This window comes from Rattus norvegicus, chromosome 1 (assembly GCF_036323735.1).
Source record: "Rattus norvegicus strain BN/NHsdMcwi chromosome 1, GRCr8, whole genome shotgun sequence".
NCBI lineage: Eukaryota > Metazoa > Chordata > Mammalia > Rodentia > Muridae > Rattus > Rattus norvegicus.
Genome location: NC_086019.1, coordinates 231,789,075 through 231,809,978, shown reverse-complemented (window position 1 = coordinate 231,809,978; position 20,904 = coordinate 231,789,075). Strand labels below are relative to the sequence as shown.

At 43.1% G+C, this 20,904-nt stretch overlaps 1 protein-coding gene across 2 annotated transcripts in view; it reads left to right on the top strand.

Moving 5' to 3' along the window:
- The window catches only part of Pgm5 (phosphoglucomutase 5), a 187,761-nt gene that overhangs the window by 129,834 nt on the left and 37,023 nt on the right, over positions 1-20,904 (top strand). For both annotated transcript variants that reach the window (NM_001191953.3, XM_063273533.1), the window contains exons 8-9: positions 7,211-7,346; positions 11,998-12,181. In NM_001191953.3, the coding sequence (NP_001178882.1) occupies positions 7,211-7,346; positions 11,998-12,181 (320 nt within the window). The remainder of the gene's footprint in view (positions 1-7,210; positions 7,347-11,997; positions 12,182-20,904) is intronic.

Sequence of the window (20,904 nt, the reverse complement as noted above, 5' to 3'; positions counted from 1 at the left end):
GAGTGTCCGGACGCCATCACTGGAACACCAGCTTAGAGAAGACAGGGCACAGTCTGGAATAGGTGGGGTCCACAGTCTGACTCTTCCCTCCGGGGCGTCAGATACCCCTGCAACACCAGGCAGGAAGGGGAAAGGGGAGACAGGATGAATGTGGTTTCTGTCTTACACTTTCTCCCTCTCAGGGTGTCCGGATGCTGCTGCACATGGGGCTGACAGGATGAGTCAGAGTTGGGGCTGTGAGGGAGAGAGGGCCTTCTCTGAGAATCTTAGTGCTACAGTTCTTTGAAGTGAAGGCCTTCTCTGATGATCTTCAATGAAGCAGCTCTCCGAAATGATCTCACCTGGTTCATATTTCTTTATCCAGGGTTGGTTTGAATGCATACACTTTACTCAGGGTGAACCAAGGGTTATATAGTTTTGAGGAAGGGTAGCCTGTCCACGGGATATATCCTTCTAGATAGGCTGCCTTGTCTGCCCTCAGTGAGAGAAGATATGCCTAGCCTCATAAAGACTTGATGTGCTATAGTTGGGGATACCCAGGGACACCCCCCACCTGCTCAGAGGAGAAGAGGGGAATGGGGAAGAATTGTGGGAAACCAAGAGGGGAGCAGTGAGTGGGATGTAAAGTGAATAAGTAAAATTAATTAATTAATTAATTAATTAATTAGGGCATTTGAATAAGCCCCATCAAATTCTATATTCATGAACTCTGACCAAGCAACTCCACATCTAGGAATTGTAGATACTCTCATATAAAAGAAGGATGCGTAAAACATAAGTTATTGGTTGTGCTACCAAAACTGATTCTGATCAGATAAATAAATTGTGTAATTTTCATGCAAAGGAAAAGAATATCCATGGAGGAGAGAAGCCCTTGGCTGGAGGCTAAGGCTCCTGAGATCCCTCATTAGTGTGGGGAGACAGTCCCGGTGCTGGATACACTGACTGATACCTGTGGTCACCTGGCTGGGTTTTCCAATCAAGGGCTCTGAGGCAGGCACAGAAACAGGGAGAGAGCTAGTTCCACTTGTGCCAGAATCAAGTTTTGAGGTTTCCAGAGTTTCAACATGCTCTACCTCGCCAGTCCTCTGCCAGTTCCTCTTGTGGCATGGTCCAAGTCCCCCACGGGGAAGTGTGTCCACTGGCTGCCCATGAAACTGCTAGTATGCTTCGTTCTTTGGCCTGGAGGGTAAATTGACTAGGGATGGGTTAATAAAATAATATGTGTGACCTATGGGTGACCTATGTAAGCATCCTATTAATAGACACAGCACCTCTCATCCTCTGTACTTCATTCTCTACCCCAAAACGAGGAAGGGACCGTAATAGCTCCTGTTTTATAGGTGACGTCAATATGGCTTAGGGAGGGGCAAGCCTCTAGCTGAAGTCATCTTGATCAAACGAGGATTCAAGCTCACTGTTGCAGGTTCTCCAACACCTGCTGCTGATGTTTCAGTGATGCTGGAAGTCTGTCCCCAAGGCCTTGTCATTATTATTACTTTTATATGAGATGGGATTGCTTCTATGTAACTTGTCGGATGGTGACCTACAAATGGCACAGCACCAGGATCTGGCAGTCTGGCTCCAGCCTTGACCCCCCACCCTGCTATGCGGATCTATTGACCCGGACAAACAGCTTTGCTATTCTGTGCCTCTGTCTTCCCACTCACGAGACAGATCTCTTCAGGCAGATGACTTAACGGGAGTTTCCCCATTGTAACAGGCTAGCTTGCTCTGGCTAGCCTCGCTTTCATACTGTCCTTCAATTACTTGTTCAGCAAACATTTCATTCATATCTTTCAGGGATACAGTGGGGGGAAGAGTTTCAGATGTTCAACCTTCTTCTATAAAGCCTGCCAGGTGCTACTTAAAGGACCATCAGATTAGCCAGATTATGTTGTATGAAATATCATTAGTAGCACTGTATGTTGCATATTGTTTGTCTATTACTACGACTCTTACTTGTCAAGAACCATGGATCCCACAGTGCAGAGGATATGGGAGCAGTAGCCGCTGCCACATGGCCTTCCTGAACTCACAGCTTGCCCTGACCCTATTCCGGGCAGGTGAGCTTTGGTCTCCCACTGACGAGCATCTGTGCATTTCAGAGTGTCTATATTTAGCATAGAATGTATGCTCTATATTATATATAACATATATAAAAAAGTCAGATAACGACCATTTTTAGCGAATCTTCCTTCTCTACCAGATGTGAGAGAACTGAATATAATGAGTGTGAAAAAATGAACAAGAATTGTATCACAATTCTTTGGCAGGCTCGGGAGTCTATCCAAAAGGGATGGTGATCCCCTGGTTTTAATTCATGGTCCTTTGTTTAAAGAAAATAAATGTCCCTGTCTTGGGAAGATGGCATGAAGCTAGAGTTTCACCACAGCCGAACGAGAGGGAGGAGCAAGCGGATAGAAGCTCCTAAGAGGTGGCGTGTGAAGTGAAAGGACTGCAAGTCCATCCCCAGATCCTTAGGCGGCTGCCTCCGCTCTGATCACATGGTTGCTTCACCTGCTCCCTTCTAGGATGCTCTCATCACTGTGCTACTCCAGGAGTCAGGAAGTCCGTATAGTCTTTGGAGCCAAGCTGCTCAGATTCAAATCTCTTTGTTACTTAATAGGTGTGTGACCTTATATCTTGACCCCATCCCTTGTCTATAGTAAAGGGCTGCCAAATTGTAAACCTTGGAGAGCTGTATGGCATGGCTGAGCCTGGTGCAGTGTTAGCTTAGAAGGGACTCTACTCAGCCTGGAATTCTGCTTCCAGAGCCAGTGTGATGCTGGCATATAAACTTGTATGGGTGTACAGGTCACCTGTCATTTCCGGTTCCGGGGAGTGTGTGCACAGAGGCACATGATAAATGTTCACATTTACTAAAAATTACCCAGAACCTCTTGAGCAAACGATCCTTTTTATTGGATGGACCCCTGTTCTGCTTCGTTAGGGACTTAGAAGCTTCTGAGGATATGAGACTTCTCAAAACCCAAACTGGGAAAGTCCCGGAATGGCTCAGTCACTCCAAACCTGGTCAAGATCTCACTTTTCCAAATGCAAGGACAGAAAGAAACCACAAGACTGGCATGACAGACACCCACATGACAAGGCCAGGGGTCTCTCCTGAACCAGAAAGCAGTAGCTATTATCTTAGCTCAACTTAGAGCAAGAGCAAGCAGACATGGACACCTACCCAGGCTCAAAAACTGTACTTAGTAATAATACTGAGATTCGGGATTCCCATGGTATAGTGCACATATACATGTATACTTTATTGATTTGCAATAATTTATTTATTGTGTTATTCAGTGTCCCAAGGTAAGCCCTTCAACTATGGAAAGACAGGAAGGGCACAGTCCAGCATGTCACGGAGGGAAAGAAGCCTGTCTCAAAAGATTGAATCTTAGCCACGCAACATCCTGGAATGCACATGTTTCAAATCTAAATTTTCTTATGGATCGTTGACAAGTTTAAAAATTTAAGTTTTGAAAATACTTACATGTTTAGTGTAGAAATGAAGCGAGGGGCAGAGAAGAAAAGCAACCACAGCGCTGTCGCTTTCAGAGTTACATAACTGTCCTTAGAAGTTCTGTTGTCCACCTGCGCCCCATATGCATCAATGTGTTTCCTGCAAAAATATGCCCCATCTTACTTTTATTAAAGTAATTTTTCCAGTTATTAAGTTTGCATGAACACCACTCTGTTCCTGAAGACCCTTGTTTAATGCTTTTGTTCTGTAAGAGGCCTTCCCTCAGATATTCCACAATGACTCTGTTGTTCAACAATTAATATTTATTTTTCTAATTCTTTCCCCCTTTAAGTTATCTCTGTGAATGTCTATAAGAGTAAAGGATTCGAAAGGGAACAGCAGGGTCCAAAGGCTACCAGCCTGTTCAGGCTTTCGGTCATTATTACCAATCAATTGGACCACACTGCCTTCATCTGCATGGACGCCTTTTTGTTGATGGGGCAGCTTCTTTTGAAGCCAGCACTGGCTGGTGTGGCAGCCTACAAATTCTGCCCAGTTCTATTGGCTTTCCTTTGACCACGGTGAGACTGAACATTTGTTCAGATGTTTGCTGGCCCATCATCAGTTCCCTCTTGACAGTTGCTGGTTTGGGAGGTGGTTCACTGGCCTCAGATGAAAAGTGCTTGCTTATGTCTTTGTCACAGCTGTCTGGTCCTCTCCGTGAATCCTAAAAGCATTTTACACTGTGCAATTTATTATCTATCTGACTGTCTGTCTGTCTATCATCTATCATCTATCTATCATCTATTTATCATCATCTATCATCTATCTATATATCTATCTATCATGCATATGTATATATGTATGTGCGTGTGTGCGTGCGTGCGTGTGTGTGTGTGTGTACACCCCCCCGCCCCGCTCATAGTAGGCTTCTAGAAAACAACTTGCTTCTTCCTGCCTGTGTTCATATTCTTTATACACTGCATAAAGGGATAGGGCATTGGAGTTCATTTGCCTTAAAGGTGTGTTAAAGGGCTCCACCCCCACTGACAGAAACACCTGAGTAACTGCAGCATCACGCCTTGTCTCTCTCACTTCTTCAATGAACTAGAGAGCACCACGAACTTCACTTGATCACCAGCCTCTTATGATGCTTGGCAACTGTTGGCCCTGTTGGCAAAGACATCCAGGCCAGCTCACAGATTTCTTGTGTATTATCTGCAGATGACTGGGGTTTTTTATCCATCTAAAAGAACTCTGTGTCTCTGTGCCACTAAATTCTGATATCTTATCTTAAGGATTTAATAGCATCTAATGCTTCTATCTCCAGTAATGTGACCCAGCTGGAGATCCAAGGTATGCAAAGCCCTTGTTTTAGACAAAAGAGTACTTTTCTCCAGCCAGTAAGCAAAAGTGACTCCCCCCCCCCCCAGCTATAAAAGGACAAGAGGGTTGAGATGATTGTACTGGGCCCAGTTTCCTTGGCTTGTTATTTTGGTAGTTGGCCATATTGCTAAGCCTGAGTCTTCCAAATTTCTTCCTTTTTTTTTTTTCTTTTGAGCAGCATAAAGAACTCACTGAGGCAAGTCTCTTTATGGTGTGATGATTAATGCCCAGGGTCTTCTTAACCTGGAGTCAACCACAGTGGGAGATCCAACAGTGTCACTGGCAGACCATTGATCAGTGTGTGTTAAGAACTAGAGACTAAAAAAGTTCTCTTTTTCCTATTGATGTGAATTACTTTGCTGCCCTCTCTGTTTGCATGTTTTTCTCCTTGAGAGAACATACTTCACATTCAGTCCTCTCAGCAGAACAACAATGCTAAACAAACGGCCCGCAGTTTCAGCTTTAGTCTGCGTAGATTTTTAACTAAACCGAGGCATCATTTTGTCCCATTTTTAAGGTTTTAAAGTTTCTATGACATGAGTCTCCTTTGTTGATTTTCTATGTCTATTTCATCACCTTAGAATCAAGAGTGAGCTGGCCCCGTTGTTGCTGCTTGATTGCAATAAGAGGTGGTCCGCTCCTGGTCCCCATCTCAGTTCTTAAGATGTTGCTATTGCTAGAGTCAGGAGAAGAAGAAAGAGGCTCGTGTTAATACCAGGGTGATGTGTTCTGAAGCAAGCACTGAGGAGGCAGCATTGTCGGCACCTTATGAGAATTACCCTTAGCCACAACCACTTCCAAATACTGATGGATGTTTGGTTGGCTAATCCCAGAAGAAGCCGTAGAGTGGAGGCTGTTAAACCAAAGTGAGTGGGTACAGAAGGACCTGAACACACAAAACTGGCCTCTAGAATGTGCCTGCCTCTCCTGGTTCCTTTTTAAAAGACAGGGCCTTGCTATGTTACCCAGGCTGATTTTGAACTCCCGGTGCTGCCTCAGCTGACTGAGTAGCTGGGAAATCAGGCATGCACCACCACCCTAGAGTCTGCCCTTTGAGCTCGATTAGACTGTTATGGGATCACAAGATTGGTGATATATTACAGATGAGAAATTGAGGCCAGGAAAGATTAGTAACTTCTAGATGATGCTTCACGCCTGGCAAGCAGCAGAGGTTTGCTGGGGTCCTCATTCCTGACCAAGAGACAGACACCAAATGTATGTGCAGCACAACATTTGCTGGGTGCATGTAGCACAGTGAACTCCCCGTTAGGCTGCGTGAGTTATTTGTATGAGAAAGGCTTCCCTTTTTAGCTTCTCGATCATCCCTGCCTCTGGGACTGTGGGTTTGCTCTCCTTCAGCTTGGATGCCTTCTTCTCTGGATGTCGATGTGCATTTGCTCATCCTGCTGTCTCCTTCTCAGGTGTGAGCAGCTTGTTGAGCCCGACCGTCACAGTTGCATTGGTCTCTAGGGTCGCCATAACTCTTCAGCACAAACTGGGTGGTTTGAATGGTGGAAATGCACTCTCTTGGTCCCAGACTCCAGACATCCAACATGAAGGTGCTACGAGGCTGTGCTTCCACTGGGGACTCTGGGGCAGAATCCCTTCTTATATCTTGAGTTTCAGGTGCCTCTGTGTTCTTCTAAGATCACAGCAGTATAATTCCAGTTACAGCTTGTATGCAGCCTGGGGCTCTATTCCTCCCTTTCCATGACTTTGTCTATAAGAACACCATTATTGGACTTAAGACCTACCTAAGTCCAGGATGACTTTATTTCAAGATCCCTAATTTAATCACATTGCAAAGACCATTTCCTCTAAATGAGCCCACAGCCGTAGGTTACAATGTGTCTTTTGGGCAAACCACTACCTTTATTGCTACCCTCTAATGCCAGCATCTACTCTGATTCCTTCAAAGCATCTGTCCCTATTTCATGTGTCAAATTCTTCTGTTTTGTTCTTGCCCACTCCCATATACTTGAATTCAGACTGTGAGGAAAGAACTTCCTTCCTTACTCCTCTATTCCCAGGATATACAGAAACGCTTAGATGATTATAGGAGTTGTCAAATATCTACTGAATAAAATGGAGAGTAAATGGTAACATTGTATCACTTTGGGTCTTCAATTCCATCAACGACTGTTAGGATTTTTATTGTGTTTTTTGTTATTATTTGAATTTCAGTTACATATTTTAAAGGAAAAACTGCCAAGTATATTATAACATACCAAGTTTGCATAGTGGGTAAATACATACATCCATTTCAATATATCTCAAAGTTGCTAAATGGTTTTGTTCCCTTTGCTTTTCCCCAGGAAAGAACCCTCAACAGAATCTCTCTTTTTGCCTTAGGGTCTGATCACCTCCGGGAGAAAGATGGCCTCTGGGCTGTCTTGGTCTGGCTGTCCATTATTGCTGCCCGGAAACAGAGCGTGGAGGAAATTGTTAGAGATCATTGGGCCAAATATGGCCGCCACTACTACTGCAGGTAAGAAGGGTCAGGCTCTCTGCATGTGTCCTGAGAACTACATTGAGAGATGTTTTCTAAAACTGATGGTCTAGAATTTGATTAAAAAAACCATCTTTTAGAAGCATCCAAGGGACTGGAAGACTGGGGCTAGCTGTTTGAGAGTGTGGCAAGGGCTACTAAAGGACAGATTGTACTTGCCATGGAGACAGCCCTCTCTAATCCTTTATCGAAACTATAAGGCAAAATGAGTGGTCCTGCCAAGAGGGTATCAAAATGCAGAGCTTCGTGAAATCTCTTGCGATTCACAGGAACCGTGAGTCCGGTAGTCAAAGCAGACACATTTGTTTATCCCACATCCATCCTTTTAAGGAGTGAGAAGACACAGAAGTCGACAGTTTGGTGGTTTTGGAATCTTCTTCCAACCTGACTCTAATCTCTACACATTGGAAAGGTTCTAATATGGCTGAGCTGGGGTACTTTGCATGACCCACATGGTTCAGAGACCCCATATTTCTGCTAGAAGCTTACCCTATGAAAAGAGACACAGAGAAGGAAAATAGTACCCCTAAAGGAGGCAAATGAAAGAATGATGGGCCGGAACTCACCATAGGTGGTCAACCCATTTCCTGTTGGTGAAGTAAGAAAGAGTAGGAACCTTCCAGGATTTGCTACCTAGCTGTGTATATCAGGTGCCAGGTGTGTGTATCTCAGGCCAAGCAATGCTTAGAGGAAAGGTGGTATAGAAAAATTGTTGACTGTAGGCAACTGTGTGTGGGGTAGCCTCAGACTCCGAGTGTTAAAGCAGGATTGTGGCTCATTCTGTGGCTTGTGCTGCTTCGCTTGCGTGCAGTTATCAGTTTTGGGTGTTCAGTTGAGTTCCAAGGGCTTGAGGGGCAAGGAGCATTCGATGTTTCCCTTATATGGTGATTGTTTCTTCTTTTGAGAAGCCATTTACTTAGATAAATACCAGAGAATAGGGAAGACCGTGATGGTGCTTATTAAACTCTAAGGGACTGCAATGTTCCAGGGAATCCAGAAAACAGCCACAACAGCTCTGATGCCTGGCTAGTTATGACGACTAAGAATGTGACAATAAATAAACCAGCACATTATTTATTGAGTCGTAAAACAGAAATTCTAAGGTAGGACCTCGTCTTGCTCATCAGTTTTTCTAACATGGGCCACACCCCCTGATTCTTGGGGAATTTTATTTATATGTTGGTTTAATTTATATTCAAAGACTAGTTGGCATGGGAAATTCTTCTGTTGCATGAAGACCTTATAAAGATTCCAACTTGATAAAAATACACAGAGCTTGTCAGCTAGTGGGGAGATTACTCTATGTCAGAGATGTGCTCCTCATAATTTGTGGGATGCCGATCTAGGTTCCTACTAGTGTTTTGAAGAAATGGTGTGATGATAAGCATATTTATAATATACTTCATGTTTTGTGGCCAAGAGCTTGTAATGCTAATTTCTCTCTTCACAACAATACCATATTAGAGAATACTATGCAATGGAGACTTGATTTCTTATAGGACATTGAACTGTACTTCAAATTTCTGTCTGAAAGGAACACAGAGATTGCGAAGAAGGGAGTAGGGAAGCAGGTACAGCAAAAGACAAATGTCTGTTGCAATTCCAGCAAATAGCAAGACAGAGGGAGGGGGTTTTGAAATAATTTGATTTCTAGGTGGCAGTTCTCTTGTCAGGGATGAAGTCATAAAACAATCCCAGTGTCACTAATAGTGGAATTAAGTTGCGACTGAGGAAAGTCTCCCAATGTTCTTTGTCTGGGTAAACCCCAGAAGCAGTTCTCCACTTTGAGGCTTTATCCCTTGAAAATGTGGTGCCCGGGGTGGTGGCTGGAGGGGCTATCACACTGGAGAGGGGAGGGAAGCTTCAGGGATCATTTGTGTATGAAGATGAACACTAGGTCAGATGCTTGGTCATGATCTCAGCTTTAGACTCAACATGGTCTTCCTCATTAGCAAATGTTGTCATATATTGAACTTTTGCCTTGAACTCTCTCCTGTCTTAGCCATCTTCCTGCCTCATTCTGCTTCCCTTGGTGTGTGTGTGTGTGTGTGTGTGTGTGTGTGTGTGTACACATACATATATAATTATTTATAATTATATATATGTATATATATAGTTTTATTTTAATCTTACCATGGAGCTAGGCTTGTCTTGAATTCATGTTTAATTCTCTTGTCTGAGTCTCCTAAGTGTTGGAAATACAACTACACACTGCTAGGCCTGGCTCTTAGTTGGGTCTTTGCCCTCCCAGAGTGGCCATCTCTAATGGAAATCCCATATCTGCACACATGTGCTGACAGTGTTATAAGGAATTTCCTGTTATCTTGTTTCCAAAGCTGAGCAAAGGTGTAGGAGGAAGAAAAGGGTACAGTGTCATTCTATGTCCCCCATTTTGGCAAGTGTTCTGATGTTTATTGACGGTTTCTAAGACTTTCAAGCTGATAAAAGTTGTAGCAAATATTCAGAGTTCCCATCTTTCAGGGTTCTCTATGAGGCAAAAAGCCCAAAGGTGAAGTCCTACTGAAGCCATTTGGGCTCAGCTTCTCCTCCTCCAGCTTCATTTGCAAACAGCCACCCCTGCCTTGGCATGCCAGTTGGAACTGGAGACAATTATATGATGTTTGGAGAGACAATTTCTTTATATTAGTAACTAAGGGGGGGAACCAAACAAACCAATGAACAGATATTTTTTTAAAGCTCTGATGCCTGGCATTGTGCCAGCTGTGTGGTATGCCTCATCATATTCCAAACTCCAAAATAAACAAGCCAAGAATAATTTCAATCTTTTTCCCCTTCTGATTACCACCCCAGCCCTACAATTTGATTCGGATAGCTTGTGGCTAGGAAGACTTTTTTTTTGAATGGAACAGTTGTGACATTTCTTTCAAGTTCTCCAGAGATTTTTATAATGTGCTCAGTTCTCCTTTCTCCCTCTTTTTGTCCCCCTCCCACCCCCATTGCCTTCTCATCCCAGGCTACTCACAAAGTCCCAGAACAGTGGAGAATGGGAGAGCTAAGGTCTGTGCCCTCTCAGACTCATATTCTGAAGGGCAAAGGCAGACTAGAAGTAAACAGAGACACAAGACCAGTGTGTGTGTGTGTGTGGGGGGGGGGATCCAGGAGACAATGCAAAAGAAAATGTGCAGGTGGTGACAGGCAAGGAGAGAAAGGGAAGCTTCTCGGGTGGATTGATGGATGCTCAAGAGTGGCACTTTCCAGAGAGTCGAAGATTGAAAGAACAGACAAGCCAGCTCTCTGAGTGTACCAGGCACAAAGAAGCCTAAGAACTGATGAGAGGGAGAGGACTGGGAGCAGGGGCAAGGTGGCGAGAGCAGATTAGGTGTCAGCACAAGAACTAAGGTGTGAAGCAGATTCATGAGGTCCCATTTATCAATTCTTGATCTTAGAACCCGAGCCATCGGAGTTCTGTTTAGGAAATTTCCCCCATGCCAATGAGTTTGAGGCTCTTTCTTGCTTTCTCTTCTATTCAATGTATCCAGTTTTATGTTGAAGTCCTTGATCCACTAGGACTTGAGCTTTGTGCAAGGTGACAAATATGGATCTGTTTTCATTTTCCTACATACAGACAGCCAGTTAGACCAGCACCGTTTGTTGAAGATGCTTTCTTTTTTCCATTATATATTTTTGGCTTCTTTGTCAAAGATCAAATTTCCATATGTGTGTGGTTTTATTTTTGGGTCTTCAATTCTATTCCATTGATCAATCTGCCTGTCTCTGTACCAATACCATCGTAAATAGTGTCTTAAATATACTTGTCAATCTTGAAATCTCTAACTTGTTCAACTACTACTTAACAAATAAACCAATATACACAAAGCTCAGAATAGCTTCATATACCCTCCAACTCTCTCTCTCTCTCTCTCTCTCTCTCTCTCTCTCACACACACACACACACACACACACACACACACACACACACACACACACAATGGCTACACTCGCATTCACAGAAACCAAACTATAAATAAAGCTAGAACATCTGACCTAATTAAGCTTTTCTCTTGTAGATAAAAGTAAAATCTGAATAAAATTATTTCTTTGGTCAGAACCTTCTGTGATATTTCTTCACCCAGCACGTGGGTTCCTGCTTCAGGCTAGACTGGAGAGCCACAGCTTGTCTCTAAGTTAGCCTACAGATTCTTTCACTTAGTTATCCTCCTGGGTAGGAAAGAGATATGCTCTCAGTTTGTGGCATCCGTTTTTCAGATGTCTTCTTAGTTCCTCTGCAACAGCTCCTTAAACTTGAAACTAAATCTCACTAAATGCTTACTGAGTCCTAGGGGAAAAATGATGCGAAGTAAGGTCAGTTCAGATCAAGCTAGGCAAGACAGGGCTGGATCCCAGTGTGTGATAGAATGTGCTTAGGGTTTTAGCTTGTATTCTCAACATGATAGGAGTTTGGGGAGGGCCTTGTAGGAAAGGAACCACAGAGTTTGAGTTTCATAAGGCTGCCACGTGGAGATTGCATTAGAAAGACTTTGAGGAGAAAGAAAGACCTATTAAATAAGCTTTTCTGTATCTCCTGAAACAAGATCCCTGAGGGGTCCACCCAATTGCCCATCCTCTGATTGGGTTTTGTTTCCCTGTGTCCTGCTCTCCCCCTGAACAGGTTTGACTACGAGGGACTGGAGCCTAAGGCTACGTATTACATCATGAGGGACCTGGAGGCCCTGGTTACGGACAAGTCCTTCATCGGCCAGCAGTTTGCTGTGGGGAGCCACATTTACAGCATTGCAAAGACCGACAGCTTTGAGTATGTGGACCCTGTGGATGGCACCGTGACCAAGAAACAGGTATTTGCAGGGGAGTCACTGACACAGGTGGATCAGGCCAACAGGTGGGGAGGTCTTCTCTGTGCTCCTCATTTTAAACAGCAGAACTCTATCCAGGAATAAGAAGCCCTTAATGAAGGTTACTTCATTACAGGCAGAGGATGGATTAGAACCTGGGCCATTTTGTCCCGTATTTCTTATTACTTAGTAACTGATGCTAAGCTCTCAAACAGGAAGAATAGGCCCAGAATTCCCTCCTTTAATGGTTAGCAACCTCAGGTGCTCTTATGGGGTGGATATTCTTGGTGATAAAGTCAGAGAAGTGCCTAGAACAAAATGTCTGTTGTTAAGATTTCCCGGTGTAGGGGTGCTTCATTTCCTATTACCTTGTGTCATCAAGGAGCCACGAGGGCTTAGATAAGTTCAGTGTGCCTGGCAGAGAAGGAAGAGTTGGAAAGTTTGCCCAGAAATCTCAAGTAGAAGATGCGTGGATGAATGCTGATCTCAGGGAAGTAGCAACGCCAACTGCAGCTCCCACTATGGCCTTGTCTTGGTGAGTTGTGTGAGAAAAGTTGGCGTCTCTACAATGGGTTTTCCCCTCCATCTTGTGTATTTATAGGTTATGACAAGTTGTGATGCCTCTGGGAGCACATCACAGACATTAACATTTACAGAGTAATACAACCTGAATAATTTGAGAGCGATTCTGTTCTCCAATCCCCAGGGTCTTATCTTTTTATACATTCTTTGTACGTGCAGACAGTATCATGGGCAGACACTGCAGGTGATTGTCACTAGATAAAATGCATTACTGCTATCCTAATATCCCAGAGTGTCCCCCTGCCGTCTTTGTTGTGAAAGCGCTTGCATTGTATGTGCTCCAACCCCTGGTGCGTTCATTTTTATTCTCTTGGTATACTACCTCAAGTTGGCTTAGTTTTATTGTTATTTTTTAAATCTCCATCAAAATATCAGTCCTTTGGGATGGAGAGATGGCTCAACAGTTGAGAGTCCCTGCTATTCCAGAGGTCTAGGCGTTAGTCACTAGCACCCACACGGCAGCTCACAACCATCTGAAGCTTTAGTTCCAGTGGCTCTAATGCCTTCTTCTGGCCTCTGTAGGTACCACACACACACACGTGATGCACAGACTTACATGTAGGCAGAACACCCATTGCATTAAAAAAATGAAAACAGGCAGTCCTTCGTTCTACAGGCCCTTAATCGTCTGCTTAGAAAGGCAATACAGTCAAGAAAACAGGATTTAGAAGTCAGAGTCCAATCGTGCCACTTGCGTGCAATTACAGGAAGTGTTTTGGTTCCACACTTCTCCATCCACAGAACACTCACTGCACACATGTTTCAGACAAGGAATGAAATAAGGTAGGAAAAAACTGTGTGAGTTTTCCTTTCTACGACAAACAGAAGTGCTAGTTCTCCTTTCCCTGGGGAGCACCACCCCACATACATATGACCTGTTTCATTCTCTGAAGTTCGTTCTTGCTGAAGGGCCTTGCTCGATAATAACAGCAGAGATCCAACCCTCGGCAATGGGAGACAGGTGCTCACGTGACACCTTTGAGTCCCTGTGCCTTGAATAGTATTTTACATTTTATTTTTTCACTTTCCTTCTGGGCTAGCCTTCCCCATCCCCAAGGTTCACTTTGCTTTTTTGGTCTTTTTTTTGTTTGTTTGTTTGTTTGTTGTTTTGTCGCAGTAAGATTCAAGAGACTTGAAATACACACTTTCCAAAGTATACATCTATGTCTATGGCTATAACATCCTGAAGCCACCCATCCCCATCTTGTCTAAAGTATCCTTGTGAGCTTTCTGTTCTTTGAAGAGAGCTTAGAACTATCTTTGGGGGCACAGGTCTAGAGACAATTACATTAACGTGTTTACTAGTCTAGTCATATGAAGTTTGTCTGTCGAGAGACTTTATTTGTTGTTTGACCCAACATTTCTCTACCTTCTGGGGTATTCAAATGCCTTCTTCTTAGATGCTCCCTAACCACTTACACCAGGACACTTCCTCAGCTGAATCTGGAATTCTGAGGTGGTTTTATTTACCTTCTCCTTCATAACCACAGATACTATATTTCATTTGAACTCTGGAATATATTAATATTTTTCTTCCTACACATGTTCCACCTGAGTTCTGATGTAGCTACAAAGAGATCAGCGTTGCCAGGACCTGCTCTTATGAATTTCCTTGTAAAGAATTAAAAAATCTGTCTTCTTTTTGCACATATCAGGGCCCTGTGAGCGACATCTTCATGTAAGGGTGGCTCTGTGTCACTGGAGCATTTCAGCAGGCCTGGGTCTGCTTTAGTGTGGGTGATGAGGGATCAGTTAACACTGAGCTATGTATGCATTGTCAGCTAATCCAGTGACTCTTTTGACACCGTTTGTTCTGTTGGGTGCTGTATAGATGGGACTTAGCACAGCAGAGCTATGAAACCCTCTAGGCTATCAACAAACACCAACATTCATCTGGGGGACACTTTAGGTTATATTGTACAAAATCAGCACACTTTCTGAGTAATAGACTCCACAAACAGATAGTTGGGTTTAAATGAACTACAATGATTTCAAAACAGTCATAAAGTTCTTTGGTGTAATCACTAAGTAGATATTTATTGAGCATACACAAAATGTATAATTTGAATTTTTTGTCACTGTACAGTTTTCTAAATATAAATATATAATGGCTTTATGGTCGCAGAGCCCACACACTATACAATTTGTTCATTTATGTGCAACTGCCGTTGGTTTTTGCATCAGCAAAGGAATGCAGTCACCACTACCTCAATAAATCTTAGGACATCCTAGCCAGCCCACGGTGAAACCTTACCCATTTTTAACTGTCACCTCCCTTCCAACACTCCTCCAACATCCAGATCCTAGCAACCAATGACCTACTTCTGACTCTATGGATTTGCCTGTTCTGGACGTTGCCTCTAAATGGAATCCCATGTGCTCAAGTTCACACAGCATCCCTCAGCACGTGACTTGCCTGTCGGCTTTCACTTGTTATCTATTCCCCCGGCCATCTATATTATTCAGTATATCAACGCTCCATTCCTTTTTAGGACTGAACCGTGCTCCATTGCGTGGATGGCCAAGTTTTGTTTTCCATTTGTCAGTTGCTGGGTTCCAGTTTTGACTGTGACGATGACCATGGTGTGGGTGTTCACAGACTGTTGTACAGACATGGGTTGCGGCACTCTTGGTACACAACTAGAAGTGGAATCGTTGGGCTGAGGCTTAAAGGAACTTAAGGCTTCAAAACCAGTTCTACCACTTTACATTCTTGCCAGCAGTATATGAGGTCCAGCTAACACTTGTTACTGTCTTCTGATTTTTTTTTTATTTTTTTTGTCTTCTGATTTTTTTTTTATTTTTTTTGTCTTCTGATTTTTAAATACTGTTGCTTTAAAACAACATACTACACGGTGGGCTCTTCTAAAGTTAAGATAAAGGCAGAGCCAGGCATACATAGTTTCTCTCTCTCTCTCTCTCTCTCTCTCTCTCTCTCTCACACACACACACACACACACACACACACACACACACACACACACACACACACACACTTGATCCTGGCACTCAAGAAGCAGAGGATCATGAGTCCTAGGTCAAGACGGGTCATATAATGAGACTCTGCCTCAAAAAAAGAAGGAAAGAAAGAAAAGAAAGAAAGAAGGGAGGGAGGAAGGAAGGAAGGAAAAGAAAAAAGAAAGAAAGAAAAAGAAAAGAAAAATTATATCTATAAAGGAAAATAGCAGTATTCAAAACACAAAGAAAACACCACCCTGTAACTCTGCATGTGCCATAGGAGCCGCTCACTGTTCTCTCCAGCCTCTTACTCCTCTTTGGAAACTTGTGGTCCTCTGGCATTCGACCCCTCTTCAGCCATTGGATGCAGTTTACTGTGATCCTTTTTGGCATTCACTTCCGCTTTGGTACCCTATTGTTTGAAATCAGATGAACCCAGGCTTAAAGGGTGTATCTGTCACTGTCCAGACATTTGACATTAGGTATACTCTTGAACTACTCTGAGTCTCAATTTGAGAGGCAGTGTTGATTGAGATCTGCATGTGGGTGATGGAGGATGACCGAGAAGAACATTCTATAAAGCTCTGGGTGCAGTGGTTGGCCGCTAATCTGCATGCAAGAAATATTAGTTCCTTCCCTTTATCCAGAATCCTTAACTTGAGTATCAGCACAAAGGAAGGGTCAATCATTTCCTCCTTCTGTTTTTCTGTCCCCACCATCCCCAAAGGAGTGTGCATCTACAAACCTATGCACACATATTCCAACAGGTGCAGTGTTTGAAAATAATATATGGTGTGTACTAGCACTGGAAAACATCCTGCTGAATCTGTATTTCATCCTAGCTCTCCTCCCAATGTTTTGTAGTGAAATTTGAGGTTCCAATGAATGAACCATGGTAGTGGGAGGCTCCTAGTCACCTCTTGTGTGGTCTAAACTTGATTTACTAGAGGAAAGAAGTAGATAACAGACACAGCTTTCAACAATACCTTTTATACAAATTCTTTGCTGTTTGCTTGCTACAGAGACTGTCTATAAGCACAGCACTGTAGTAGCCTATGCCTGGTGGGACTGCTGGAGATCCATGGGCAACTTTGAAGTGTGTGGTCCAGGAATCCAAGGACTGGCATTACTCCTCCATCATTTAAAAAAAAAATCAAAATTTTAAGTTCTAAGTTTTGACTTGATTTTTCCTTCTGGTTGCTGTTGCAAAATACTTTGACAAAAAATAACTTAGGGAAGAGGGATTCATTTGGCTCACAGTTCCAGGTTATAGCCTATCATATCAGAGATAGCGGAGAAGTCACAGCCGTGGAAGCTTGAGGGTGCTGGTCATATCACATCAATATCAGGAGGTAAGGGCAAAGAATGCATGTGTGCCAGTGCTCTGCTTGCCTTCTCTGTTCTTACACAATGCAGAGTCCCCTGCCCAGCAAATGACATCACCCACATGGGTGGCTCTTCCCATCTCAATGTATAGAATTAAGATAATGTCCCCAGGCATGCCCATAGACGGGCTAATCTAGACAATCCCTCATTGGGACTGTCTTCTTGGTGATGCTAGGTTGCATGAAACCGGTAGTTAACTATCATGGTATACAAGGTCAAGTGTCTCACTGTGGTATTTTCATGCAGATATCTCATAAATTTTCTTCTATGCCACTTCTATGCCACTAACCCTCCTTGCTCCCACCTTTCTTTTCCCAGTTTTTCCTTCTGTGTTCCTGCCATATACATTCAGTTATTCTCTCATGTTCCCTCCTCCCTTTAGATCTCTTCCTCCTCTCTCATAGACCTCTTTCTAACATACCCCCCCCATTTAAATCTAGACTTCACATATGAGAGGAAGCATGGGGAATTTGTCTACATTTCGCTTATTTCATGTAACATAATGATCTCTAGCTCCACTTTCCTACATATGTAATAATCTCATTCTTCTTTATAGTAGAATGAAACTTTCATGTGTACAAACACATTTTCTTATCCATTCATCTAGGTATCTAGGCTGGTTTAATTTCTGATCTGACATGTGTAGCAAAGCAATAAATATAGATGTAACTATTTCTCTTGGGTACGATGACTTAGAATCCTTAGGTATATACCTAGGATTGCTAAACTTATCAAGCGGTAGTTATGGTTTTAGTTTTTATTTCCACAGTGGGTGTTTCCGTTTACACCCTTACCAGCAATGGATAAGGCATCCTCTTTCTTCACGTCCTCACCAACATCAATAAATATTTTTTTTCAAATAGAGTTTTACACTGTAACTTATGCTGGCTTGGAACTCATATATGCCCTAGGCTGGCTTCAAACTTGCCAACTGCTTACCTTTCTGCCCTCCTCTTTTTAAGCATGTTTTTGTGAGAATTTCACACTTGAGGAACTCCCCTCTGTAACTCTTCCCATGTTTCCCCAGTCCCTCTCAAGCTCATGGCCTTCTCCTCTTTAATTATTGTTGTTACATGTGTGTATGTGTTTAATATAATAAACATGATGAGTCCATTTAGTTTTGTTCATATTTACATTATTTGGGGCTGGCCACTTGGAAATGGGTAACCTATCTGTGGGGCTGGTCCCTGGAGAAGACAGATTCTTCTTTTAGTAGTCGTTAACTGTGTATAGCCATTAGCTGTTCATCCAAAGGTGGGATTTTTCCAAGATTTTTCCCCATCTACTTTGGGACGTTGGCTGGTATTGTCATTGTACAGGTCTTGTCAAGGTGACCACATTGTTAAGATTTCAAGGGTATGACTCCTTATGACATACAAAAGACACAGGTTGGTCCTAGGACTTTCCCAGTCTTTCCACCCCTCTTCATGATGTTTCCTTAGCCTTAGGTAGAGGGATTGTGCTATAATGTACCCACTGGGGATGGGGGGTCCCCAAATCTGTTGTTCTCTTCATTGTAAGCTGTTGGTGGATTTCTGTGATGGTTTCTGTCTATTGCAAAGTGTCTTTGATGCAAGATGAAAGCCACACTTACTTGTGTGTATGAGGACAAGTATTTAAAATGCAGTTGGAAGTTATGCTGGTTTGGCAGGAGTAGGTTTTCCTCTCAGGCCCATGACCACATTGAGTTGACTAGGTTTACGGTACCAGGCACAAACTTTTTCACATTGACTGGGCCTTAAATCCAATGAGGTGATAATCTACCTTCTTGATGAATTATCTTATTGTTCTCCCTATGAGATCCATCTGAGAAAACAGAAATAATAAATGGCTATCACGTCTAGTCACTAGGAAAATCAAATACTACCTGTATATTCCTGGCACAAAAAGAAAACTTGAGGCTTAACTTATTCAAGAATACTAATAAGTGACTAACTTGAGGCTTAACTTACTCAAGCAACCTTGAGAGCACTGAGGTTGTAACAGAGGTTGAACATCTCACTACCTTGACCTCTCCAACACTCTAACAAATGAAACAAAAAGAGCAGCTCTGAGCTCTGATGAGTCACAGGTAATAAGAAAAGCGAAGAGAAAATAGACTTGTCAGGGTGTCATGTGAAGATCTGGAAGAGCCTCTGGGTTTCTGAGTCATCTCTCAGTGATTCAACTCACATTACCCTTCTCCTCCATCATCCCCCTCCTCTCCCCACACATACATTCTGATTCAGAAAGGGAAAAGTTCTTTAAGGCAGCTTAGTCTCCCATTTTGTCCTTAATTTGAGGTCAGAGTCAGGAAACAGACAACAGGAAAAAAACCATTCCACGTGCCAACCAAATTGACCCTAAAATCCTGTTGTGGTGATAAGTCCCCGGCCTGCTCCGCGGCCTTGGAAATGTTCAGGGAAATCTGTCCTGCCTGACGCCCTGCAAGAATCATGCCGGAAGCAAGACGGAAGCCCCGAGGCACTCCACCCCAACTTGAGTTCCCAGGGACTCCTTTGTCCCGATTATGGCTTTCTAGCCTTCATGGGATTTACTATGACTGCTTTTAAGCTTCTGGGTGCACCAAGGATCTATTGCGTTTAGAAATAGCAATTTAATAAGGCCTGGACCCACCACAGCTCTTCCATACTCTTTGGGGATCTGTCCCTGCGTATTCTGAGGTAGAGTTGAGTTCCATGAGGGACCAATGATGCTTTCTTCAAATCAGAGTAGGAAAAATAAGTCAACAGTTACAATGTGAATAGGATCAAATTACTGACAAGTCTAAGACCTTCCCAGTGTTTGCCTTGTAGCAAGATGCGGGCAAGTTTGCCAAGCCCTTGGGGTCTGAGTCCTGCTTCAAGGCTGATTTTGTGGTGCAGATATCCAGGGCTCCACTGGTGCTAGGTGCTCTGTCCCTTTTACCACCAACATAAAAGGAACATTTTAATGCCAATATGGCCTCCTATCACTACTGTGATCTGTCTAGCTTGTCCTATCTACTTGTAGCCTTGGTCCTGTCTTTTCAGTGCCCACAGCTGTGAGACTCTTCCAATACTAACACTAGGAAATTTTTAGTCTTGGTCCTGTGAATGAAGGGCAGTTGGGAAAGGTGGTCAGACACGAGAGCTGGCCTACTACCACCATTATGGCTTCAATCCAGGACTGTAGCCTACATTATGAAAAATTGCTTTTAAATAAGAAAACTTGATACTTCGGAAGTAAAATTCAAGCAACTGAGACTCCTTTTTTCTGCACACTCACACAAATCTTCTACATTTCCATTTAGCCAGCTCAAAAATCAAAAAGTCCTATTGGTGATGGAATAATTTGCAAGCAACAGTTAAAACTTGATGTAAATAAATGTGTACCAGCTATCCAATAGGGAAAGACACATTTTCTTATATGTAACTCTGGGATAACTCTAGGCATGATACTTCAAGTTACGCAGGCTGCATGAAAACAGTTGAATATTCTCCTCAGTCTGGAAGAAAGAAATTCACTCAGAGGAAAGCCTACTTTGAAGTCCACTCGCTGTTAGACTTTTGCTTTAACATGCAGGAACTGGGTCTGTCCTTTTTCATTTCAGTATTTAGAAACAATGATGAAAATAAATTGGCAGTCTGGAAATCACTCTGCAGTTCTTGGATGTGGCTTTTGACTTTGTCCCTCTCAGTGCCATCATCCTCTCCACTCCATTCCCAGAGATGTTTGCTGAGCCACCAGCATCTATTGCATAATGCAAAGCCACTGAATAGTGCTGGCTGAGGGTGCTGGCCCTCCAAAGCCAAGGGCTTCTCTCTTCAGGGCTAGCTGGT